Consider the following 27,516-nt stretch of genomic DNA (forward strand, 5'->3'; position numbering starts at 1 on the left):
GATCGGTGGATTTGCTTACTGATGAGAGTCCATAATGGTCCTGAAGAAAGCAGCTTTTTAAAAGTAAACAGCTAGCTTATTCAGCTAAACCCATTTGAGACCTGCACACTTCTTCTTCTGAGACACTGAAGAGGCACCAAGAGCCGCCACACCTGCAACACAGTGGAGGTGTCACAGGAGAAGCTGCAGGAAACAAAAAAGGGACAAACGAGGAGGTATCCAGGCGAGACTCACAGCAAAGCCACACATGCTGGTCAGGTTGATCCACAGTGGCGGAGTCACTCAGGACTAACACTTGAACACTATTTCGTTGTACGGTTGTACAATGACAAATAAAGCGCTGCTTACTTACTAATCACACCATTTAGGAAGACATTAACATTGTGACATTAAAAAAAATTAAATCAGGCATATAAAGAATGTAAACCTTTGCATATGACTTCAATCTAATTTTAACTAAATTGGCTATAAATCTACAGTTCTACTCTATTCAACCCACATGCCTCATGGCTCATGTTGAAGTTCACCCTGCTTCACCAAACTTATTGGAATAAAAATGTCACTTCTCATAATCGGCCATGTGTTGTGGTATGGCACCTTATGAATGATCCTGCAGTTAGTGAGATTTCCGTCTTGTCTTTGCTTTGCTGCACTTTGCATGTCTGTTATGTGTCTTTTTCTTTTTTGGAAAGCGGAGAGGGGCAATCTTTTCTGTAGCGGCGGCTCCAGCTGAGTTGGCAGCTCTCATGCATCCGGGATCATCCGAGATAGATGCTGTTATTTATGCAGCGTGTCTAAACCAATCACCCTGACACAGATTTATGTAAACACTGCAGTTTCTTGGCATGGTATGAGGTTCACACACACACACACACGCACATACACGAGAAGGAAAGCTAGCAATTATTTATTTTGGCTGCCCCTTGGTGAAGACACAGTAATTCAGACAGACTGTAAACTAGGTTAGAACAAGCTCGAAATGGAGCAACATCACAAGTAATGCAAAGTTATTTGGTTGTTTTATTTTATTTTTTTTAGTAAAAAAATGCCACTTGAGATGTCAGATCTCATTTTCCATATGTGAACAGGTCCACGCACACACGCACACACACACACACAAAATGTTTCAGATTAAAAGATGGAAAAGGCATATATTATGTTTCATCATTTAAATGTACTTAACGTGACATTTATTTAGGGCTTAGTATTGGTTTGATTTTCTCTCACTGATGTCAACAATGTTTTAACCAAAGCAAAAAACAAAAAAATAAGACCTTCAATTTATAACAAATGTTTTATTGTTGGTTGTGTTGTTTCTTATAAAACTCTTTTACAAAACATTGATTTCTTTCTTCCTTTCCACAATAATAAAACCATGTGTAGTAGTGTGTTAGAAAGCAGGTGCTTGATAAATCCCATGTGTAAATAATGTCCTTTTAACTTGACACAACCAGGAAATGGAGCTCCTTTCATGTTAAAAGTTCAGTAAACCAAGGCAGTAACACAACCAAGAGTCAGGAATGTCAGTTACAGTCGGGTGCGATAAGCCTTGTCTCCAGTGTTTAACAGCAATTAAAACCTTTTACAAGAGAAAATGTATGGAATAAAAAAAAAGAAAATCCCTCTTATAAACAAGAGGGGAAACGGATGAGAATTTCTTCTGAAGGCACATCAATACATAATCCCCCACCCTCCAAAACAATACAAGTGAAGGATGAAAAAATGTCATTTATATTGCACCTAGTTTATTTTGCCACTGCGAATCTGTCCATTTCCATGATAGCACTTCTTCAACCATAACCGTTTTCATGCTCTCAATAAGTTTTCGATTTATTGTAATCCATCACAGAACCTTTTTCATACATTCTACTTTCTCATATAACCGAAAGGGAATATGAAATCAAATAAATATGGAAATGTTGAGCCTCCCCTACGTCATTAAACAACTGGCACACAGGGTAAAGGGTTCAGGTTTGCCAATTTTTTAAACGCATTTCCCACAACAGCGAAACTTAATTAAAACGCTCACTAGGCAGTGCTGTTAGTGTTACATTTTTATGATTAAATGTAAAAAAAAAAAATCTCAGTTAGTGTTTACGCATTTTGTTTTTGTAAATCATTGATATGACATGCACATTTTTTTTTAGTTCGGGTAGAAAACAAAAGCGTCAATGTCAGTTGGATCGTAAGTGTAAAAAACAAAAGAATGACAAAGAATGAACAATCAACTAAACAACATTGTGCCAAAATCCATTTTGATTTTAGACGGGGCATTACAACATGAGTCATACTCTATCAGTTTTTTGTGTGTGTAAAAACGTCCAAATCTGACCTCATATCCCTAAGGCATCTATGTCATCATAAACCTGCCAAAATACTACACCGACCTTGTCAAAAAGGTTCACATTGAAGACAAAAATACAGCAGTCTACTTTGTATGATGCAGTTGTCGTAATGCCAGAGTCTCAGGGCATTGTCCAATGTTTCCTAATGAGAACTGTGTTAGCCTCTGTCAAGCACTTGTCAGCCTAAGCCAAACCTGTCACGGGGCAAAAAAAACAAAACCGTATGACATGAAAATAATGACTTTTCATTCCAATTGCTGTGCAGGATCTTTGCAGAGTTTCACAATCCAGAAAGGTACATTTACACACAAATAACTTAACCCGGCAAGCCTCCCTAAACAAGGCAACTCAATTATCCTTTGTATTCTTCAGGAGAGCATCTGTTCAAGTTCACTGTGTGCCTTTTAAAAAAGAGACACACTGATTTTTTTTCTCTTTTTCTTCATCAATCCAACTCCAATCTTCAGTGTGGCAGCTGTATACCAGCGTTGTTTCCTTACACTTACATGATGTATATACATATATACCTGAAGAATCTTGGGATTGAATTAAAAAAAAAGGAAAAAAAGTAAAGCAGCAAGACACCCCCCATCCCGACACCGTAAGACTTAGGCACTGTGAAAATCAGCTTAACACTCAAGTCCTCAGTTCTGTGGTAGAAAGGTTGCCATTTTTTTTGTTGGCACTCCATTATTTACAATACAGACAAGAGGGTAGTGCTGACCATTTGCTTTATAAAAATAGTCACTTCCAAAATAGTGTTTTTCTCTTCATTGTTCATCAGTAATAATTCAATAATTATATTGTCAAGAGACTTTCATGAACCTATGCATAGCGTAGTCTCTTTCAAGTCTATCACTGCTTTTGTCAATGTTGAGCAGTTTAGAGCCTGGCCGTAGTGTAAGAGTACAGCTTTCTCAATAACCCCAACATACATGGGGCACTGGAAAAGCCATGTGTAGAAACGTTTTGAGCTCACATCAGTCTGAGAAATTTCTGATAAGCAATTTGTGCGTGTTGGAAGAGCGCCCCGCTGCCCGACATTGTCCAAAGAGCAGGGGGGCTCCGGTGCGTTATAGCCTCTCGATGTCTCTGTACTTCTTCCTCAGTATAGACACTTGATCTTTAAATAGGACCGGGTCTAGCCTCATCTGAGAGTGGACCAAAGGCATTGTGCCAAACCAGCTGGCAAACTTGTTCATGCAGGTCTGACGCTGGGCAAAGTGGTCCGGGTCAGCCCACCGAGATGCACGGGAGGTCTGAAAAGTACACAAAAAGGTTGAAAAAATAAATTACAAAGCATGATGTGATGGTCTTCAGAAATTTCTACAGGTTGCGTTCATGCCAGATCATGACATTCCACTGCACTTCACTCAGGTATGCACCCCTGTCCCCCTCACGTCCCAGTCAAAGGATTCAGATTGCACAAAACCATGCATCTTTTGATATATTCTCGCTGAGTTATAACTTAAGACCTAAACCCACATTTTCAGCTAATTAAACGGTTAGCGGTTAACTTTGCTCATGCCTTAAGCTTGTGTGTATGTTATTACCTGTCCCATCATTGTCTCTTTATACTGTTTCTTCTGGGTGACTTTAATGGGTGGAAGCTTTGTGACAGACGACACCAGAAAATTCATCAGGATATCCTCACAGTTAGACATCTGGTCAACCATGGTCTTCAAACTTGTAGGTAGGTACGTGGTGTACAAGTAGTGATAGTACCTAAAGGAAAAAAAAAACAGACCGATTTATAATTCTATTACTAAACTCGATAGTTTCTGATGAAAAGTAGGGACATACTTATGATAGATGGCAGCCCCAGTCAGCACCATGGAATAATCATTGGTCCACTTGGAAGTATAGCCCCAGCGCTCTTTGTTGCTATCCCAGAAGTGGCTTCGGGCCGGGTAGCCAACTATGCGATCGGGGAAACTCTGCCATACAGTAAAGGCAAAGTCCACCTGGTTTAGAAAAAGGAAATTGTTCAAATTAGACAAATGAACTAGAAAATGTGTATCGATTGTATTTGTATTTGACCTCCGTTGTGGAGAGCACAGTATCTTCGTCCAGGCTGAGTACTGCATCAGTGGGTATGGTATCATATGGGAGGAAACGGCTGCTGATCACCTGTTTAGTCACAAAACCACAACAGCAAGTTGTCAGTGAGAACAAAAGATTCTAAGATCCAATATCAGAGCAAAATGGGGTTCAAATGAGAAGATGTACAGTATGCATGACAAGCCGTGTTAGCAGCAGTCTTTTGGTGTCTATTTGTGCTGTTAAACCTTGTACGTCTATGTCAACAGCAAAGTCAGCTAAATTTACCAGCTGACACAACATCAATGACAGCAGAAACAGTGCAATTTACAGATGAGCAAGTCTAGTCCTTGAATTCACAGAAGTGTATACCCCGCTGCCACAATTTTGTCTCAATTATGACAAGTGCTTTTCAAGTGTGATATTGTATTATTCTTCTAAATGCACTTGAAAACCCAGGACAATTTTCAGTGTATCAAAGCATTGTATAATGCAGCGTAGTCTAGTATCTATTAAAGAAATGGTATATCAACAAACAATCCATATGTTGGTCGTTGCAATGTTAAGCTGGCAACATTTTTGTATTTTTGTTTTGTTTGTGTTCCTTTTTTGCTCTCGGCAAAAACATGAACATATTATTTAATAGTGTACCTTGCTCTCTCCTTCTATGACAATGACAGGAACTGCAGTGACAGGCCAGCGCTGTTTGGCGGGAAGAGGCTTGTCACAGTTCCACAGAACAATCACCTGTTGTGCAATAAAAAAAGATAATGGCAACACCATTGCAAATTCAGGGAAGGGGTAGTTTCCAAAGAGGAGAATGTGAGACCCACATACGTCATTCTCATTTAAAAATGCAATAGTAAGTTGAACCGAATCCAGTTATCTCAGGAGTATCAGGTTCAAGTGTGTAATGGTGAGTTACCTGAGCGCAGTACTGGGATTTGGCCACGGCTGTGAGGAGCTTCATGACAGGCTGAGACTGAGAGACTAGAGGGGTCACTACATGGATGATGGCTGTAAACTTTGAGTAAGGCTTAATACCTGTGAAGACAAGGATGCATGTAATGTTGAGAACCCACAACTGTAACGCAAATCTGCTTTATGTAGCGTTGACACATTTTCTTAACAGTGTCTAAAGTGCTGCTAAAACATATATAATTTTTTCTGCTTTTTGGCTGCCCTCGTCAACATTGCAGGCCACGTCCCCATTTGAGCTGATAAGACCACTGTGCACTGCACATCTAATTCAAAGACATTCTTATTGATTGTGACCCATGAAACAAAAGGTTGTATTTAGCATTAAAATGACAATAAAGTGTTTCTAACTGAAAATTATGAAATGAGAAAAGAATAATAGTGTCATATTTAAAGTAATAAATTCTTGTAAAAGCATTAATAGTGTCTCCTTTCTTTAAACCTTATAACCACAGTAACAAACAAAGTAATTAAACAGATTAAAATATATTCTTTTCTGTAGGTCCCATACATGGTCAAGTACAGTACATTGTATTCAGAAAATTGTCACTGCAGCTTCTTCAATTAACACCTTCTAGTTTGTGCGTGTTTACTCCGAGCTGAGTTTACTTGGCTTCATGTTTCTGAACATGTCTAATTAGGGAAAATGTGCCAGTACATTCAATTCCCATGTCTATGGCATGCTGTGTATCAAGCCAATTAACAAAGCCCAAGTACAACATGGCAGGTCTAATTGGCAAACTTCTACAGCACAAATGATAATTATCAAATCAATAAATATGACATAATTTGTTATAGGTTACATACATTCAACAGCTGCCACACACCAGCTGTTCCTGAGCGGTGTCACAAATGAAAACAAATCTCCATTAACCTCCAGGAGCTTGAGATTCACTCACTACACGTGGGCACCAAGAGCTTAAGTGAGGCGTATAAACTGACCCAGCTTAGCGTAATAGAAGGGGAAGTCTCTCAGGGAGGTGGAATACTGAGGCAGCGTGAAGAGACCTCCAGGAAGACTGTTCCACATCAGGTAACTTCTGGACGAGTGCCGCAGAACTCGATCCTGAATGATCTACTCAAAATCAAAGACAAAAACATAGCAATTGTGAATTCTCATTCAGCTCATCAGGTGAATGAGCTCAGGAAACAAAAAAACCTCCAAAAGAAAATCTACGAAAGTGAACACCTTTGTCAGTGATTGGATTCACAAAGCATTATCACTCACATAAATATGAATATTGCCACTTCACAGAACTTTGACTTTAGTTAATATGTGCTGAGGAGAGGTTGAACTTTGACAGTTTTTGTTTCATGAAGATAGGTCCAGCCATTGCAGAGATATTAACTATAAACCAACCAAGTATGAAAAAAAAAACAGCATTTTCACAGTTGCCATAGTTACCACAATAGAATTCTTAGCTAACAAAATGTTGGCAACATGACGCTAGCTTCCTTGGGTAACCAGCGCTTCCTGTCTGTTGATGCTGGCAAAAGGTAACACAGCACCACAATCTGATGAAATGTTTATGTAACACACTCAGCCTGATGTTTATTTTGTTCTGTTTTTCAAATCCCTTTTTATCTTTAATTCATGATCAAATGTGGACAGGAAGAAATTGCTACCCTACCCTGTTGGCATTGAGTACGGTTACAATATTGTAATTACCAACTTACACGTAAATATACATAAATTACAGTTACATAAACTTAACGATTATTAATAAGAACATAACAATAAGAAAGACAAGAAAATGTTGTTCCTTCACTCAAAAAACATTTGCAGTGATAAAATTGAGGTACAGCAGTTTTGTTATCCTTTCTTATCTGTGCTTGTTTGTAATTGTCGAGGAGCACCATTATACTAGGCTGACTCACCAGAAAAATATAGATCTCTCTGACAGAAACAGGGTTGCCAGATAAAGTCTGATTAAAAGCATTGTCCTGTCTCTACAGCACTTTTTTATCGGCCTAATCTGGAGACAGCCCCTCAGAGGGAAATACTGACCCTGGATCAGTGGTACAGGCCCCCCCTGTCTCCCTGTAAAGTGTGTCAGGTGTGGGACGCATGTCTGGCGTTTGCTACTGTTTATGAATTAAGTTTTTCTCTTGGCAGCTCGTAAAACCTCTCAAAAATTGATATTTAACGTTATTTTAGCGACAGACGTAAAGAAGTTGGACCGGCTTTCTGTGGATTATATCTTTTGAGGAAATTTGAGTGTCAAGTGCTGGAGGAGCAATTTTACAACTCTCTGACCGATACAAGAGAGAAACAGTTTGTGCTTGTTTTAATAATGCAGCAGTTTAGTTTTTCTTGAAATGTAAGCGTTCTTTAAACAGGTGACTGTTGGTTTTGGGCTGGTTGTGTGTTGTTTTAGGAGATCTGCGCGGTTGTGCGCCTAATATCAAATCTTATACAGGCCTGGCTGAGTTTTAGTTGAGTCCTCATTGCCTCAGATAGTTCAAATAGAATTTTTAATAGGCCTTTGTGATAATTTAGTCCTTGTTTGACACATCGGATGTCATACTAAACACAAATTCATATCATGGGTCCTATGGTTTATATGTACCTCATGGGTTCTGCATTATCAGGAATTGAGAGTGTGGGGCTGTAATTCCGATATGCTTCAAATTTCACATTGTAAACACAAATACGATAATTCTGGACTGACTGTTTGATAATTTGATTTTGAGGATCTGGCAACCCTGGACAGACACAAAACCCGGACATGATGGATAGTTGCGTAAACTATTTCAGGAACATCCAGCAGCAGCAACAACAGCAAGTTAGCATTGTATCATTATGTACAGAGCCTTCCCTTTTAGCAATGTCCAAACTGAAAACGGTTGAGAATTTGAATGAAATAATAAGTAAAAGGAAGCATACGGGTTGCACAATGTGCGTACCTCTAATGTTGTTAATACTATCTTCTCCACAGAGGTGAAGTATGCTTCCCAAAGAAACTGGGTCTGCTGCCTCAAGGAGAGGATCTTATCCTGGTGGATGGAGCGCACGGTGGAAGGGATCTGAAACAAGCATGGTTGAGTTATTATACTGTGTTTGTGTATGTTTGTTTACATTACGTGTGAAAAAAAAAAGTAACATTTGTTTACCTGAAGCAGCAGCCTCTCATCTCCCCACAAAGCTGCCGTGTTCCAGTCGATGATCTCTGAGAAGGGCAGCTCCCAGCCATTACTTAGCATAACTGGCACACATGCCGCCTATTTGGATATGACACAAAGGCATTGCTTTAAATGATGAAAGAATATGTTTGAAATAACCCAATTTTGTGCAAAGTACGCTGCTGCAAGCCAAACACAGCATTTAACGGGTGGCACAAAGCTGGACCATCTGTTTGTTTGTGGCAAATCCTTGGTTTGTTTGTTTTTTTTTATTTGAAAAAGGACAAACAAATGTTTGTAACAGTGCACTCTGTGGGTGATGGCATTATTATACAGAAATGACTTATGCACTGCATGTTTCTGTCATCACTCTATAAGGATCATTTCACAAGCAATCTAATCAGGCAATTTAAGCAGTAGGAGTCTCCACGCTCCAACACAGTTTTAAATACAAGGCGTTAACAGCACCTTGAGGATTAGCTCTCCAAGTGAGACACTTCATAAAAAGCTCATTATTTCAAGGAAGATGCACAGCACTAGACCTGAACATCTGAGACTGATGAAAGTGAAGGTCTATACCGTTTTACTGAGGCACACAGCCAACACTAGCACATAAATAAGGTCATTCTTGAGTGGCATTGTCATTTTAATACACCGTACACACATACTGAAGACTCAAGCATTAGAGCGGCATCTCACTCATTTAATCTTGCTGTGATTAGCAAGGGCACCATGTGCTAAACCCTGAGAGCTGAGAGAGCAATCAGCCTCAGACCCCTGTAGCTCAATCCTCTTTCAGCACATCATATTACACAAACACAAAAAGAATCTAAATGTCTTCTGGCGTCATGAAACCTCTGCACTTCCAACCATGATGCTCAAAAAACAGCATCACACTGACTGACTTCACTCCCTCCTGTGTGTGAAGAACAGAATTAAAGTTAAACTGCAAAAAACAAATGTTCGCCTCACACAAGTTCCCATGTTTCCGTAATACTTTTACAAAGGGCACTGAGTTGATCCTATACTGCCTCTGGGCAACTACACATTCAAGCCAGACACACTCTGCTCTTCTTGCATCACTGTCACCACCTGCTTTGGTGAAAATATATTTCCACTGCAATTATGTTGTTGGATGAGTCAAAAATAATGCCTAATGACCAGGCAACATGCTGTTAAACTGTGTCTGTGTGATCAATGTGCGTGTACCATATAAAATAGAGTGGCTAACCTGCAAAGCCTCCAGGAATCGAAAGGAGCCCAGTCGTCGTCCTCTTGGTACTAGACAAAAAGTGGAGTTGTACAGCATCTCTCTGTAGTCATACCTGCAAAAGACAAAAAGGTAGAATATATTAATAAATATTAATGTTAAATACATTAATTATAGTGTTGCGGTGAAAGATCCCCGATGCAGAGAATGAATTTCCCTATGGGGATTAATAAAGTATACCTTTACCTTAACTAAAACATTTCTGCAAAAGCAAAAAAAGCCTCAATTTTTCACCAGACACTGAATCAAAACCATGACCTAAAGGCTAACCCTGTTTCTTTGTCTGCAGGGTGATCTTTAAACCTGCTGCCCTCTCACCTGCACATTGCACAGAATCTCTAGTTTCCTCCTTGTTCCCTCTGTCCAATCTAGGCCTCAGTCAGCACTCCCTTGTATAATAGAGCTGCTTGGAATTCCTCTTCTGTCAATATCAAGTGTACATGAGAAAGTGTGAGCAAAACCCCTTTTACCCTGACTCATGCAAAGAATTTCACTTTGCTTGTCTTTGAAATACTAATGTAAATCTTTATGTTACGCTGCTGTAAAACGTAAATTGGCAAGAGCCAGCTTGCTATTATAGTGTGAATAACATTAGCACTGATATCAATCTGGGATTGCTCTGACTTAAATTGTTTGGGGAGATGAAGAACGTTTGGCATCAAGCGCACCTCGTTCTAGCCAATCATAGCCAAGTCTCAAAAACAACAAACTAGAATTCCACTAAATCATTAGGTTTGAAAATGTCTGTAGCAGCATATCTTGTGTTTTTTGTTGTTAATTAATAGCGATAAAACAGCTTGTTGTTGGCAAATGTTACACCCGCCTACGCAAAGCATTACTGCCCCGTTATTGGCCAGAAACCACTGGTGGTTTGGTTCAAAGTTAAACACACAGGCTGGAGCAACACAACATGGACTCTTGTCGTGCGTCTTTGAGAACTCAGAAATACTGCGATAACTTTTTCAGACATGAATGTACAGCCGAATAATAATTGAGTTCAAAATTATGCATCATGTGTACCTTGGGCTTATAGTTAGTAGGGGTGGGTTGGGTCAGGGGGAGGGTTGGGTTGGGTCTTGCAGTGTTTCAGACCTAAATAGACAGACCAGGCTAAACTGAGAGGTCATGATCATAGAGTGTAAGGATGGGCGGATTGATACAAAGTATTGCAGTATCGATACCAAACGGCTACTTTTCAAGTATCGATACTGTGTGAAAGTATCGTTACTAAATTTGCTCCACATCAGCCGAGTATTGACATCCATATCATTATAGTTTAGGATCTGTTTGTCATTCATTTTAAACTTTATGTATTTAATTTCACATTGAATACATAAAGTTAACCAGTTATAGTAATATATATTTGTCAAGTTACATATGAATCATATAAATAATACATTTAAGAAATGGATATTGATTGAAATGCTTTCACCCATATGATATCACCAGTATGATCTCGGTATCTGTATCAATATTGTCAAAAATTACCCCAGTATCGGCATCGTATCAGTTCCAAAAATGTGGCATCGCCCATCACTAACAGAGTGTGATGTCACTTCCTGTTTATGGATGCCAGATGGCAGCTACCTGAAAGATGAGTAAGGCGCCATTTACACTGCCAAAACCACAGGAAAAAATCAAAAACATACCAACTTTTCTAAACTTTTGGTTGTGTGAGTCTGCGTTCACACTGAAGCACTTGACTTTAATTTCTCATAGCTTCAATATTAACAGACATCTAAAGACTAAGGCATCGTAATCATAGACCAAATGCCATGTGTTTTTGGCTGTAGGTGAAAATGTCTTGAGGGGAGCGTTGGGTCACACAGAAGACATTGATGTCACAAGCCTTTCATCCTTAAGAACTGACAAACATGTTTTAGGGAAGTGTCCAACTCTGAGGAGGGATTTAAGAAGTGGAGGATGGTCTAAATCATATAAGATATCATCCAGTCATCGATAAATGCTAGCTACCCTTCAGAATAGAGACCCAACCCCCCCTTGGACGGGCATGAGGAGGTCTTTATGACAAGTGGTGGTAGGTAGCTGCGCTCAAAAACGATGTCAGCCCTCCATTATTATGAACCATAATCCGTTTCATCATCCCTCCTGCATCATAAATAGAACTATCTTTAATTTAGCACGACAAGCACATAATCCAACCGAAGGCATGCAACTAATCACTGTAGTCGCTAACAGTTCTGTCAGTCTATAAAAATGAGAGCAATGGGTCCATATCTGGGTACAGCTGGGTGTGAATGTATCATCCATCACATTTTCTGTCAGTGCAAAGGCAGAAGAGACCAGATGTTGCTCTGCATGCATACCTCCAGTGATCTCCTATCTCTCTCCAAACGTCTGCATGTGGGGAGGAGCAGCCACACAGTATACGCTGCTGCATGTCAGAGACGTTAAGGATGGGGAGTCACAAATAGGTTAAAATTTGCCTTTTATACATTTATCATGCATGTTTCCAAATTAGGGTTAGGATTGTTGGTTGTGTTGAACTGATTGGATTTCAACAAAAGTATTGCAAAGACTGCTACTGCATTTTCAATATTTTCCCAAATTGGTGGAGACCCAGTGTAAGCCTTTTCTGGCAAACGATGTAGATATCAAGATTATGATTCTCTTTTGGTGTGACATGTAGTGATCATCAACAAAAGAATCGCGCGACAAACACAGGAAAAGTCAGTAATTACTTCAGTTTTATTGTAGAAATTTCTAATGAGACAAATATCAACCAAATGTCAACCTTCCGCAAGTGCAAAAGAGGAAGATTTCATTGAAGTCAGCATCTCCAACACACAGCTTGAACACAAATTGCAGTGACTTGTGGTTTACTGCAAACTGCACGCTGCTTTTTCTCACAATCAAACACGATCAAAGCGAACCATGTTTGCGAGTGAAGCTCTGCTACTCTCTTCCACCTACACAAACACGTAAAACCTACAGAAAACCAATGCTGCAGCACAAGTTCCCCGACACAACTCACATGAATAATTTAACCGTCTAGTCCTGGAACATGTAGACCTACATGATAACGTGCAAGGCCTCATGGTAAAATGTAGTGTAGTAGTGAATGTCTAATGAACGGGTGTAATTAGCACATATCGCCAGCCTTTAGGCCGATCGCATGAAATAAACAATTCCTCATTGAACAAGAGAAATAAGAGATTTGAGCTGGGTCAGGAAAAAAAAAAGATCAACCAGTATCCTAGCAACAAGGAGGGATGGCGTGAAAAAGAAAAGCATGTCTCCCTCTGTCAAGTGCCTGAAGAGACTTTGCGGAACAGAAAAGTGTTTGTATCCCACAATACAAAAAAAAAAAAAAAAAGACCACACACATTACCACACAATGGCACACAGACACTTACAGAAGGTCTCAAATCAGCGGAAAACGACATGTCAAAAATGATCTACTTCATCTGTGGTCGTAAAGTGTCTTTCCAATGCATCTATTGTCTGTATGAGCTAGTTCCCTTTCAATTGCAATACAGAAGTGCAAATCATTTGGTCACACGCGTACCTACAAATGTCATGGGTGTGAGTAAATAGAATATTTTAAATTGGTCTGAAGATGGTTTTTAGCCAGGCTGATATAGGTTAATATATATCAGCCAACAATACGAATGCATAAAAATATATATAATCTTAAGAGCTTTATTGATTCAGTCTACTGCTCGATACATATTCAGTAAATGACACACAAGCCACATCTTCAGTAGCTATCCGTTGCATCTGGGAGTATCCTTGATATCAAAGAACTGTCAGAGATAAACTTCAAAGCCTGAAACGATGGCAGCACTAGTACAATGCCACTCTCCCACCCTTCTCTGATTCCATTCTGACTTCAAATGATATTTTCTGCTTCTTCTTTTCTGTGACTCTCAAGCCACGTTGATGGGCAGCCGGCAGTTGCCAAGACTATGAGTTCAAGCCAGATGAATTTGTGCGTGAAAGAGACCGAGTGAAAGTGAGTGTCATCAGATGAGAAAAGCGAAGAGAAAGAAAAAAGGAAAAAACATCCGTTGACAACCACACACAGTATCCCAGCCCCACGCAGCCACCGCCACCCAAGGCATGAAGAATGTCACAGTCACACACAATGCAAAGGCGCACAAAAGACTCATGTTGATCGCAATACACATCTGAGAGCCTTCAGCGGCCCAAGGCACTGCCTAACCACTGAGGACTGAGATTTTTTATTTGACAAAACCAACGGGTAAAAAGACAACATGATGATCTCAAAGAATGAGCAAAGTAGATTAGTTTGCAGCTTTAATTTACGTCTATGGCATTATAGCAGTCCAAAGCATTACCACTAAAGAGTCTCTGTGAATATGCATGTAAAGTCTGTCTGTTTTACGACTGCTTTTCAAATGTATATCAAGTTAACAATTGTACTTAGCAGCATGCAGAGTCTTTAGACCAAGATGAATAAAATATGTGGAGCAAGTTAAGTTAGCATCACTTAAACCTTTCACAAACAGTGCGCATGGTTTATCTGTGGCTTTTGCAGACGACCGTTCTCCCACTTGGGTTGTTCACACATGTCAAAAAAGCTTGTGGTACTTCGGTATTTTGCATATGAGCAAACGAGGAGCGTCTGCGGCTGCTACAAGGGGAGCAGGGAGGGAGTGGGGGGAAGCAGAGGCTGACGCGGCGGCACCAACACATACAAAGATCCTCACAGTCATGGCGATATAAATGCTGATAGTTTCACCAAATATTCCCAATCTAGTGCAGACCGTATCGACGTAAGTTGAAGCACAAACACATGGTTTTAGCTGGGAGCTGACTCGCCTAGAAGGAGAGATGTACAGAGCATGTGCGAACACCAGCTGCACTACAGACTACCACTTTTTTTGGGGTATACAGTCGCTGAGCCGCACTCAGCACTAGGGCCAGGGTAGTATCTCCTCCAGGTGGGAAAAGCTGTGCACAAATAACGACTCACATAATAATAAGCATTGCATTGTCTGAAGCTGGCACTTGAGGGGCTTAAAAACACAACAAGCCAATTTACAGCAATTGTGTCACGGATGATTAGAGAACCAACAGGTTCATTTGATAAATAAAGCCTTAGCTGCTCTTCTGTAGGCACCCATAAGCCTGACTCCTCTTCCTGTGGTTAATGAGTTCAAAGACAGGCGTATAAAACATTTACACAGGCTTAGAGGGGTCTCCTGCTCCAGCGCGGTTCACCATGACCGCGGGTTAATTCTCCTAATTACTTTTCTTTGAATACATCTTGTTAATCTCCATTTGTATTCTTACAATGCAACGATCCAACCCTATTTTTTGCCATTTTCATTGCAATAGAGTTGTTAAATTAAGTTAGTGTGTTGTTGAAATACAAGTGTCAGGAAGCTTTAATTGTGCCTCGAGAAAATAGCTTCTAATCAGCAATCCATCAGGCTGAAGAGGTGGAGATGAAGATGATACTTTGAAGTCGATGCTGCGCAGCCGAACAAGAAATCTGAGTGAAAAAAAATCACTATTTTCAATGAGTCTGCCATTAGCACCGAAATGCCTCGTGTGACTTCTGCTGTCAGGAATCATAAAAATGTCAAGTAAGACCGTTCAGGTCACACTATTTGTCTACACAGACACAAATGGGTTCACACACAAAGTGTTTCCTCCTCTTACAAAGGTGGAAGTTGAGCAAATTAATCTCGGGATCCCTGAGCAGGGAGGAATGCTATCAGGATGACTTTGCGGCTACAGTAGCTCGTCACACGAGAGATAAGGCCAGGTCAGGAATGTCTGTGTTCATGGGCCAAGCTGGAGTGGATGGAGGAGATATAAAGGATGCAGGCTGATAGCGATGGAGAGAGATTGAATGACAAAAGGTTAGGGTTTAGAGTTGAAAGGTTGATGAATGGACGGGACAATCGTGTTGGAAAAGGGGGCAAAACACAGGCAAAGTGAATTGAAACGGTGAGCAGAGAGGACACCGAAATGTAATCAGAACATGCCCATTTAAAGTGAATAGCCTGTATACGCCTGTATGAATGCAGAGCATGTGGGGAACCTTTCTAAATATTAATGTGTTTTTCAGAAGGGTGAAAAAAGCCTGTCAGCTTACAGACAGCCACTACCCTTAAGAGGAAAAGCAACCATGGCAATAGTCCTGACAGCAAGAAAGAAGCTTTGTAACATCTTTCTTGGTGCTGAGTATAGAGGATGTTATCAGCCCAGTTTCCCCATCGATGCACCATCAAATAGACTTGGGGGTTGGTTGTGGCAGATCTGATCCAATATCCATCATGGCAGGAGTGGGATTTAGATAAAGCCGTTCTGCTGAGGCCAGTGATCCGTCTGGAGTGAGAAATCCGTTATGGGGCATTTTGTATTTGTGTATGATTTGCAACAATTTATGAAGGGAAAACGGAGAGTCAAGAAGCCAACCACGTGTCTCAGTTTGTGATGGGTGTGAGCACTTTTTTGAAATACCGATAGGGTGTTTTATGCACTTCACAGGAGAGAAGCTTGAGATTAGTTAGTCTGGAAAGGCTTAAAAGATTTAGAGCGCTGTTGGCATTACCGTTTACATATAGTATAACAATCTTTCATAGTTTGCAGGACAGCATTAGAGCTTGGCACATGTGATATGACACATGATGAGCCTAGTGCACAGGGGGCAATGGCCACAAAGAACAACAAGGATGATGACGAAGCTGCCTGGATATTTTGTAAGCATTTAAGACTTTATTGGACAGGACAGCGCACGGTGAAAGGTGGTGAAGAGGCCAAAGTACTACAAGGGATCTTATAAACATCATGACCATCCAAAGCAAATGTAATCAGACCAATCAAATCTGTACAAAGTAATTTAAAGGGTTATTAGATATGATATATATTTTTGTTAAAACATGAAGCAAGGATTAAGAAACAGTGCTACTGGCAGATTTGGTCATTTTTATCTCCATCTTTCTTCAGATGGAATAGCATATCGTTTTGGAGCTGGAAAGTTCGAGGTTCAAATTCTGGCTTCCATGCAGATGTTGTTAAGTCCTTGGGCAAGACACCACAGTGTGTGAGTGAGTGTGTGAGTGAGTGTGTGAGTGATTGGTGGTGGTCAAAGAGGCCAATGACACAGATGGGAAACCTCGCAGACAACTCCAGAGCAGCTGTAGCTAGTAGCTTACAATCACAGAGTGTTACTTTGAGAAGGCTGTCAAGCACAATATAAGAATAAGCATAAATGTAATTTCTTTCTAAAATGACTTTATGGATTTTCTTAAACCGCATGACTGTGATTTTCCCTTCGAGACGGTAACTTTATCAGACGACAACAACCACCTAAACTGAAATGAGAAACGAATGGCTGTAAGTGTGAGCCAGTGAGGAGTAATGAGAAGAGAGGCTTCACTCTGCAGAGAGAGTAAATTAGTGTCTCACCAAGTTGAGCCGCCAAAAAACCAGAGTGTAAACACAGCTCTCTTAGCTCTCAAGAGGGAGAAGATGATTACCTCACAATTACAGGACCACAGAGGAGAGAGAAGCCCCATTGCCTCAGTGACAGAAAGAGAGATTACAGGGTGGCGGCGGGACTAATGATGATGGGGAAAGGGAAAAACACTGCAGATCATCCCAAAGGAAACGCTAAATTGCAGCAACTAGGAGAAATTTGTGGCACTTGGCAATCCTTGTAAAAGTGACGGATTAGGAAGGAATGCCTTTTTTGTTGCCTGTCAAGTCAAGGATGTTGAAGAGTTTCCTTTCAGTGCAGCATCCACTGCGGTTACATGGACGAAGGGAAAGTTGAATCTCTCGTCTAGTCTGACTATCACTGTAGGATTGCCCAAACCTATGTAAACCCGGGAGGTTCAATCGGGGGTCAGATCAAAGCGTATTGGATTGACATGTTGCCCCTGCCTCGGAAACTAACTGGCACATCATAAAAGAGATCAGGTTACCCATAGAAATAAAAAGTGTTAGCTGCTTCTAATGGACTTCTGCTGTTGTTCAGCATAGCCGTGCTCTACTAGCGCAACGAAGTTGACAGGAGAGCCAACCTAGTGACAGAATCAGCGGACTCCCATCAGAGCCATAGGTAACATTAGCGCCGATCAATCAGATGAAAACAAGAAATAAGCACCAATAAAGTGACTAAAACCCTCAGCGAATTTATAAAATCTTTAGCCTAGTCGGACTAGACATGCAAACATACTGATTGAGATGGCAAAGAAGTCCAACATGTCTGACAGAGCAGGGGAAACGTACTGTGTGTTACTGAATACAGAAAATCCCATTAGGCAGTGAAATTACCAGAATATTGTAGCACGGATGGTGATAATGGGGACTAAAAATACTCTGGATTGAGAGAATTATTAAATAGCTAACATTTGTTCCAATAGTGTAAAAGAAAAAAACAAGAGGCAGACTCACTTGGAAGCTGTAAGTCTATACCATATAAACAAAAATGTTTATGTGTTTATAAAATCCTAGATGCATGTGAATCTTTTGTTTCAGTCTTCTCCCACTCTACAGATCCTTTGCGTTTAAAAAAGCAATGTGAAATGAATTGGCAAATTGTATTCATTGCAAATCTTTTCTGAAAAATTGCAAGATATATGACCAAAGAGTGCAGCCATACCAGAGATACTTAATCTGCATAATGAGATGCAGGAGAACTTGAAAGCATAGATCCTTTTGCAGAAAGTGAGAAAGGCCAAACAATCGGACAAAAGTCAAGTCTTGTCACGACATAATTTAAAATGTGTTGAACAGTGAGCCTTTAATGGCTATTTGGTCTTAATGAGCGGAATTCTTGAGTATGGGCCAGAACAAAGCTTTATCATCTGTTAATGAATTCCTCAGCCTGGAGTGGTTACCGCTGCAGGCAGGTAATTAGTTTGAACAGCGGGAAAGATCAAAGACTACACTTCCTCCCTTGCCCTCTGGATGTGACCTCACAAGGGGAAATCGCCAATTCACCGGAGAAATGACACAAGCTGCAAAAGCCAGTCACAAGAGTTTGAAACAAATGCTTGTAGAAATATTCAGCTAAAAAAAGGCTGAAGTAAGGCTGAAGATGACTGAAATTTTAGTCTTGGAATCACATAGAAAGAGTTACGGTCACACGTTGTCGCGGTTCACTTTTGCAGGTTAGCATCCTTATCGCACAAAGCGGAGTCCAAAGAGGACAGGGCGCGATAGCATATCTGCCTTTGTGAATGTATGCCAGTTTTATCTGATGATCCAAGTCTCTACCAGCCAAGCCTCGCAACATGGTGGCTGGTAATATTTCAGAGCTGCCAAGAGGGGAACATTAACAAAGCACAGCGGTGTCCTTCACAAACAAAATCCAAGGCCATTTGTTCCCGAATCAGCCAAACACTAAATGTACTTTAAACGGTCTTGTACATATCAGTAAAATTATACTAAAATATTGCGGTAAAATAAAACAGAAAGCCTGTCTGTAGCTTAGCAGGTTGCTTCTCTGCATGGACCAGAGGATTAAAATTGCAGGATTTGGCTGGTCCAGGTTTTAGAGTGCTGCTTAATTCTTCATGTCGCTCTCAAAATGCTTCATGGTAGATGGAAAATAATAATTCAGAAACCCCTAGTGCCAACTGCCAAGTAAGCGACTGGGGACAGGCACCGGCTCAGAGTAAGATGTTTCACGGTCACACAAATCCTGTCCGCAAGGCACGAAAAGAAACACAGTTGATTCTTTTTTAATGCTGATTGTAGAAAAATGGGTACATTAAAAGAAAAGAAAAATGTTTATATATATATATTGCATTGTTTATACATTGCATTTACTTTACTATTCCAGTCCGAAGTCTAAATAAACTGACCATCGAGCCAGGAAGGTCAGTCGGTGATCATATTTTTATACAGCAATAAACATCAAAAATGCTTCGTACCACTGCTACGCAGATGACACTCACACACTGACGGCAGGTGAACATGGGCCTGTAGATGCACTCTGTCACTGCGTCAAACAGATCAGTTTGTGGATGCAAAACAACTTTCTCCAACTAAACTCAGACAAAACTGAGATCATTGCTTCAGATCAGTCACCTTGAGTCTCTCTCTCTCTCTAAAGCCAAAAAAATCAGGTTAGAAATCTAGGAGTAATCATGGACCCAGACCTGAACTTAAACAGCCACATCAAAGCAATAACATCAGCAGCTTTTTACCATCTGAAAAACACAGCTAAGATCAGAGGAATAGTGTTCAAACCAGACTTAGAGAGACTTATCCATGCATTTGTCTCCAGCAGGTTGGACGACTGTAACCGCTGCTCACTGTTATACAGCTGCAGAACATCCAGAACGCTGCTGCTCGAGTGACAAGAACCAGGAAATACGACCATATTAGTCCAGTGCTCCGGTCTCTACACTGGCTTCCTGTCGCTCAGAGAATAGAATTTAAAACAGCTCTGCTTCTGTACAAGTCTTTTCATGGTTTAGCACCAAAGTACATTTCGACATGTTACAGCCGTGTGAACCATCTGGGGCCCTGAGAACAATGTTCAAATCCAGGCTGAAAACAGATCTATTTTCCTGGGCATATAACTGAAAGTATTTTATCTACACTCGTGCCTTTTTTTGTAATTGATTCAATTTATGCAGATGTTTCATCGATTTCATCTGCCTTCTTGTAATTTTATGCAACTGTGAAGCATTTTGATTTGCCTTGTGTATGAATTGTGCTCTATAAATAAACTTGCCTTGCCTTTTTCAAAACAGGTCACCAGCAAAAAACACAAAATGTGAAAAAAAGGGATGTAGTAATATGCGCTTTGTCTCGACGACAGAAGAGCCCTCACAGTCTGGAACTGAGCTCTCCTCCTTCCAACGACATTCCTGATTGTATTACCTGTTTGCTGCTGCCAAGGATGAAACATACATCATGCGTTTGAGAGAGCATGACACCACTGCTCTTGGAAACTAGCCTTACGAGCACTTGATAAAAGGAAAAATCAAGAAATGTTTTGAATAAATAATGAGCATGGAAGCGTAGATCTGCAATGGCCTGACCCACTCCCTGGCTTTCCATAAATCCTGACAGCAAAAAAATAGATTAGTAAATTGATTGTGTTGAGTAAACAGGCCTCTTCTGGGAAACAATATCCCTGTTGCAGTTGCAGCCGCCAAGAAGACGAACTGTGCACGAGGAGGAACAAAGAATTATATGAAGTACCAACAACTGCCTGTTATAAACACTTTTGCAGGTTAACTAAAAATGGGTAAATTGGCTGATGGCGATGTTGGATGGAAGCAAAACACTCTAATTAATCTACATGAAAAAAAGGAAGCCATTGATCCCACTGTTTGCTGCAGAAGGCGTAGTTAATGTGATTACATTTTGCAGGTTATCGGCTCAGCTCCTTGTGCCAGACCCTAATTGGTCTATGGCTCTGTGTACAAATTGCGGCACCACTATCGCTCTTATTAACGGGTGTGCAGGGGTTGCGTGAATCAACAAGGGGAGAATCTGAACGCCAGACCGGGTTTGGCCTCCGCTCGCCGTTGTATGAGCTCCCGTATATCACTTACCATAATCTCTCTAATCCCTTCGCAATAGCGGAGACCGTTTTAGCACTTCTCCCTAACCGTTCACTTCAGTCTAATAAAAGATATGGGTGATTTAGCGTCAACACATTTTATTACAATGAGAAACGGATGAAGATTAGTGCTGAATACTAATGCGCCCTGTTGTTGTCGTGCAAGAGGTGTCCAAAGCAGAAAGGTCGCACTCAGGCACAGCATATAAAGGAGGCCATCCAATTGAGTACAGCCGTCTGCCAGCTCCTGCCTAAAGTATGTGGGACAAACGCACCGACAATTCTGAGGTTACACTGTAGTCAAATAAAAATATAGAAGTAGGATGCACGGCAGAAATGCAAACACAACGAGGTCAAAACATCTAAACAACATGACGTGTTCTGTGGTCATGTAAATGTCAATTGTAGGTTTGCGTCGACGATGAGTAAACTCATAATCAGTGGTTTTGTGGTTTACCCAGTGTATCATTCAGCTCCCTCCAGCTTGGCCTGTGGTAACGAAGAAGTGGCTGAGGAGAGTTCAGCAGAGGTGGGCCACTAGGAAATCAGTACAATGTATAATATAGAAGAAAAAATGAACACAAAATTTAAGGAACTACAGAGTTAAATCCAGACAGCAAGTTGTGCGGAAACTTGGGTTTTACTGTCAAGCTACAAAACTGTTAAAAGTAAGTAATAAGTATATGCACATACCAGCACCAAACAGTGAAGTTTAGTGTCTAAGTTGTATTTCTCCATTTCATTCTGAATGTAACATAATTCTTTCTACTGACAAGTAAAAACAGACCTTCCATGATCGTATCTATAGATAGAGTCGCCAACTGTTTGAAAGAACCACTTATATGTGCAAGAACTCAGATCGAGCATCCTCCCCCAGCGATTATCTTTTTTTCACAAGCTCTGAAGCCTGCATCAACTTGGCTAGCAGCCCTTTGCTAGGAGCTTCAGCCAATACTGAGGATTAAAACCCTGCTGCAAGTCTATAAATACACCTAGCAGACCCATGTGAGCCCAGTCAGCCACTGCACTCACCTCCTGCTGCATGCATCCTTCCTCCTCTATTCAACTTTCCCTTTTGCTTCCCTTTCTCACAGTCGCTGTATGTGCCTTTTCTGTCTGAGGTCCTACTCCCCCTCTCCACAAGTCACTCTCTGAGTTTATCCCCGCTCCATCCCTCTTGTACTCGCTCGCTTGGCAGGGCCTCTTAATTGGAAACAAGCTGTGAGAGGGCTTTCAGTTTGAGGTTAAAATTGCATCTGAACCTGCCTCCTGCTGTAGCTTTCCTGCTCTCTTTTGGCAGCGTTGTATTGCTTGTATACAGTGGATGAGTGCAGACGTGTGAGTGACAGAGACACGCAAAAATGTTGACACTGTTTACTGGTAGGACATGACAGGCAAACAAGCAGCTAATAAGAGAATGCAGCTTATTTGCAGCTTTTAACCAAATATCTCTATCCCACATTTGGCCATTTGGACGGTGTTCTTTCTGCAATATATTGTGATATTGTTTGTCTCCATACGAGTAGAAATAAGTACTTTGAATGGCTGGTTAAATGAAGATCTCTGTATCTGAGTTCACAATCTTGCATGAGCAACAATTCACTGAAAGGAAAAGGATACTCATCAACTCCTGAATACTAAAACAAAAACATAAAACATATTTACTGTAGTTAAATATGTGTTACAGCATGTGTCCTTTATACTCTATTGAAGTACAGGCACACATCTGGACACAAAGCCCAAACTATTACACACAGATCTGACATGGCCATTACATGGTAATTATGATGAGAGGCTACATTCAGTCTGTCACAACTTCCTTGTTGTCAGTAGAGGAGGATAAGAGGGATTTGTTGCACAAAGGGCCACAGCCATGGCACATAAACGATTACTTCCACCCAGTTAGACCATAGACTGCACTGTCTGACCCAGTGATGTATGATCAGCCTGCAGAGTCACGAAAGTGCTTTTACAGCATTTATGGAGCCACACACAAGGTTTACAAACCATCGCTGTTCTCCGTCTGTCGAAAGGAACATGTATTGTGCCTCATTGAGAGATTGAGATATCTAACACATTTAACAAATAGGCCAATGCCATAACCCAAATCTAAATCCATCTGCCACAGAAACTGGGGCTAAGGCCAGAAAGGAGCTTAAAAAGCATTTCATGTTTTTCTCATATGAACTTGTTACAAGAAGCTTATTCAAACATGTCTTGTTTACAGCCCAGGAAACGTCAGACACACTTTAAATTTGGAAGTCGATTCATGAAGCAAAAGCAAATATTGATCTCCTTGACGACTGGATTTCCTGATTACTGTCCCACCCACTTCTTTGGCCCCAGCCTCATTCTTCCACAGAGCTGTGGGTTTCTGGGGGCCAAGCCAGAGACGCAGCAGGTCTGGGCATAATTAGACTATGGAAGCCATGCAGCATCTGAAGATCTAGCTCTGAGAATTAATGTTAACCATTTGAATTTCTCCTGAACAACAAACCCAAGCAACCTTCACAAACCTCATGAGTTTCTTATGTTCTTCTTAAATTAAAGTCTGTAAGTGAAATATGAAAACATCCTTGATGTGTTTAACAGAAGCGGTAGGTACAATGCAAGTCTTTCTAAGCAGTGGCTGTAAAAGACGCCTTGTACTGAAATATTTCACCACAAGAGTAATATCTGTGATACATTTGAGTTTGATATTTTCTTTTACAGCTCCCCAACAGCAGGGAAAAGTGTAGGATCAGTCTGTGGTATTTATCGGAAATCACTGGTATGGGTGTGGATCAAGCTAAAGCCAGTCAACTGAACAACTGCATGCTTTTGCAGTGAAGCTAAGCTGGTAAGGGCAATATCCAAAAGCCTGCTTCCACAACACTACTTAATGACAGGAGGATTAACTTTTCCTTTGGGTTATAGCTCCGGTGCCACCCATCTCACTGTGTGAAATCAAATCAACGCCTGGCACAAGTTGGCAGTCGACACAAGCTGGCTCTCAGTGATAGAGGGAGCTTCATGTCTTGTTATGAGTGAAATAAAGAATGCTATGTGCCACGGTGCCAACTAATGAAACACCAAACTGATACCTACTGTACCTAAAACGACAGGCACAAACATGAGGCCGCATAGGATTGATGCTAAACCAACATTAGAGAATATCTTTAAATAAAGGCATGTTGCAATTGTGCGTCTGCAAAACCACACCACACTCCTTAAGTAAGCATGTCACCAACCAATGACAAATGAATGAATTTAGGAGATTTTTGCAGATTTTTCTAGTCCAATAATTTCACACAGTAACTTCAGCTTTGTAAAGTACCAACGTTCTGAGTAGTTAATGAAGCTTCCTTTTAGCTTAAAGTAAATAAAGTACATTTAAAGCAGACATTTCCAGTGAAGTTTTTGCCTCTGGTAGCAAAATTAAAAAGTGATGAATGACAGAAGCTAATGAGCAGAAACACAACATTTTAAAGAGGTCAAGTGGGACATGATTTGGGGCAGTCAGATGGTCCAGTTGGAGTTTGTGTGGGAAGTGACTGCGCAAACAGGGGACACAGTGGCTTCCCCTCTCTGGCACCAGCTTTGTCCCCGTTAATCCGTCCCAAAGAGCCAAAGAGGAGCAGCCCGCACCAGCCACCAACACCAAATAACAGCCAGACATGAATCCCAAAAGGATCAAAACATTGTATCTGCTTGACGACAATTATAATCAGAACATGAACTAAAATTTCACAGTTGGTCAACTGGACTTCAGGAGAGAGTCCTTCGCGGCACAATTTGCTGAAGTTTAAGTGCGAAAAGGAAATAAGACATTAGATGTAGATGTGGACTACAAATCCCTAAATAGGGAATACAACTACATTATTCTACACTTTGCTATTTAGAAAAACTATCTGCTTAAAAAAGAATTCTCTTGATCTGATGTATATTCATTTGGTCGAAGACACGGACATGCAAAAGTTTGAAAACAGTGGAAAAACAACCTAAATGGAACATGTGTTCATGGTTCTGAGGCGGTAAAAGCACAAACTGAAGCACAAAACATGATTTGATCAGAGCAGCAGTGTAATAAACTACAATGTAAAGTAATGTAGTTACTTACCTATCATACTCCGCATTGTCCCGATCACAGCGGGCGTCCTTGTGCTTCTGCCAGTCCTTGCCATGTTTACAGGTAGTGAGCAGCACCACATCCTCTGAGTTATGGACATGATACAAAGCATTCCTAGTGTCTGAGCCTATTCCAGTCAAATACCTCTTGCCCTTAAAAACGAGCATGTACTTCCTAAAAGGGGGAATAGTGTTGTGTTTCAGGTAGCCCCTGTCTCCGCCTGTCCTTGGGTGTTCTTTGGAGAAAAGGGGAATGGAAACGTCAAAGTTGGGTCTAAAGTTCTCAGTGCTGATGCTGGCCTTAGCCAACATGGCATATCCTATGTCAAAGCCAAGATCCTCCGTGTAGTCTGGCCAGGTGCCTGAGTATAAGTTAAAAATAATGTGGTTCCTGCCTTCATTCCAGAGAGGAAGGCCTTGGACTTTTGCCCTCAGGTTGTGGACATACTGTGGTGAGAGCTGGTCCCTGTCCAGTGTGTCCAAACTTAGGACAAACAGACAGGCCTGCGCTGGGTTCGCTGTATAGAACCTGGACCCTTCTATGGAAGATAAAATGTTCTGGTAACTTTCTGACATTTTCTCCCCTTTCTGCACGGGGTAGACGTACACTTTAAAGCCATTCTTCTCACACAAGGAGAAGTCAAAGCAAGAGTCCATTCTGCAGCGTTTGTCTGTGTACACGCCCAGGTTCGCCTCTCTTTTCTGTCTGGGAGACATGTGCCCATTGTAGTCGTCACTGCGCTCCGGTTGCCAGGAGCCAAAGGTCTGCAGAGGTCCCAAGAAGCGACGCCACCGCTGCCCCGGGTGAGACCCCGGGAGGCTGCGGTCATCACGCCTGTTGTGACCCCGCCGGGACAGCACGGGAACTTGTAAGCCTCCCAAACAAAAGAGCAGGATGAGACACGTACCAGTGGAGAGCAGGATTAGGTAGCGTTTTTTGGCCTGCATGTGTCCGACAATCCGAGCGCAGAACTGTCGCGGTAAATCCGTGGGGTTTGGAAGTTTTGGCCTCAGCTCCTACTACAGTGGGATCTCTCCGCCATCTTCCCCCGGGCTGCAAGGGTTGTGAGCTCGCTTGTCCCACCTTCTGCTTCAATAACCTTTCACAAGTCCGGGAACTGAGCCAGCGCATGTGGGCGACTTTTAATGTTCATTCACCTCAGCTCCTCATCAATAGGTGTGTATGGATTGAACCCAAAACGCCACTCCTGGGAGTTACAACATAGCTCCCTCAAGTATGAGTATCCAACTCCTTCCCTGCTTCTCAGTTACGCTGCCCTTAACATTTGACTTGCCTGTCCCCTCAAACTATCCCCTAACATACAATGAAAATAGTCCAAACTTGAATAAGCAACAGACTGCCTGAAGAGTTAACTATTGTTCTAGCAGAAAACTAGCCCTCGAGCGGACACCGGTGTACAGGATTGCCCATTATTTACTACGATGTGGTCAAATCAAAGGCGTGTTTTGAAATATAGTGAGTGTGCCTCAGTTTTGTACATAATAACGACAAAATGACTGAAGTTGGTTCAGCTGGCTAACGGGCTAACTACCAGGCTAGTTTCTAAAAACATTGAGTTAGCTTGTTAGCAAAGCGGCGAGGCATCAAAGTAGCTCTCACGCTGCTCGAAAATTGATCACACAGCCAGGCGGTTCATCATCTTCCCCTGGAAAACTTGTCTCTTCTGGATTCGTTAACTTGTCCACCGCTCCGTCGGGGTAGAAACAGCCGGCATACTCCTCCGCTAGCGGCTTCAGCCCTGGTGTAAGAGCTGGAGTGGTGCCTCGCACTCAAAAACAGGAGTCCTGGATGGACATGGGAGAGACTGCAAGCACAGCACCGCGTACGTCAGCCGTCTGCACACCAGGGCAGCTCGTGACGTCATCGCGTTTGGGAGCGGTAGTTTCGGGCACCGTCACAGCCGAGAGGGGCGGGTCTTGAGGAATCTCCAACCAGTGGCTCAGGAGCTTCCAGGAGGTACCAGGAGCTCCAGCCCACTTTTGGTAGCTTGCCAAAAGGCATGAGAAGCTGAAGTGGGTAGAGTCGCCAAAATATGTAGTAACATTACTTTGAAATAGGCAAGGAAAGTTTATTTATACTGTGCATTTCGCGTGCACAAGGCAAC

The 27,516-nt window shown here is 41.5% G+C and overlaps 1 protein-coding gene across 1 annotated transcript; it reads right to left on the minus strand.

Annotated features, from left to right (window-relative positions):
- Window positions 1-1,310: 1,310 nt before the first annotated feature.
- LOC306966116 (exostosin-1b-like) lies at window positions 1,311-27,233 on the minus strand. The gene is made up of 11 exons (XM_079560762.1): window positions 25,383-27,233; window positions 9,718-9,811; window positions 8,478-8,585; window positions 8,271-8,390; window positions 6,306-6,438; window positions 5,311-5,429; window positions 5,037-5,132; window positions 4,386-4,475; window positions 4,149-4,309; window positions 3,899-4,070; window positions 1,311-3,604 (listed from the first exon to the last, which is right to left on the minus strand). The coding sequence occupies exons 1-11, from the start codon at window positions 26,336-26,338 to the stop codon at window positions 3,419-3,421; spliced, it is 2,235 nt and encodes a 744-aa protein (XP_079416888.1). The 5' UTR covers window positions 26,339-27,233; the 3' UTR covers window positions 1,311-3,418.
- Between the last annotated feature and the right edge of the window lie 283 nt (window positions 27,234-27,516).

This window comes from Gobius niger (genome assembly GCF_951799975.1).
Source record: "Gobius niger genome assembly, chromosome: 8".
NCBI lineage: Eukaryota > Metazoa > Chordata > Actinopteri > Gobiiformes > Gobiidae > Gobius > Gobius niger.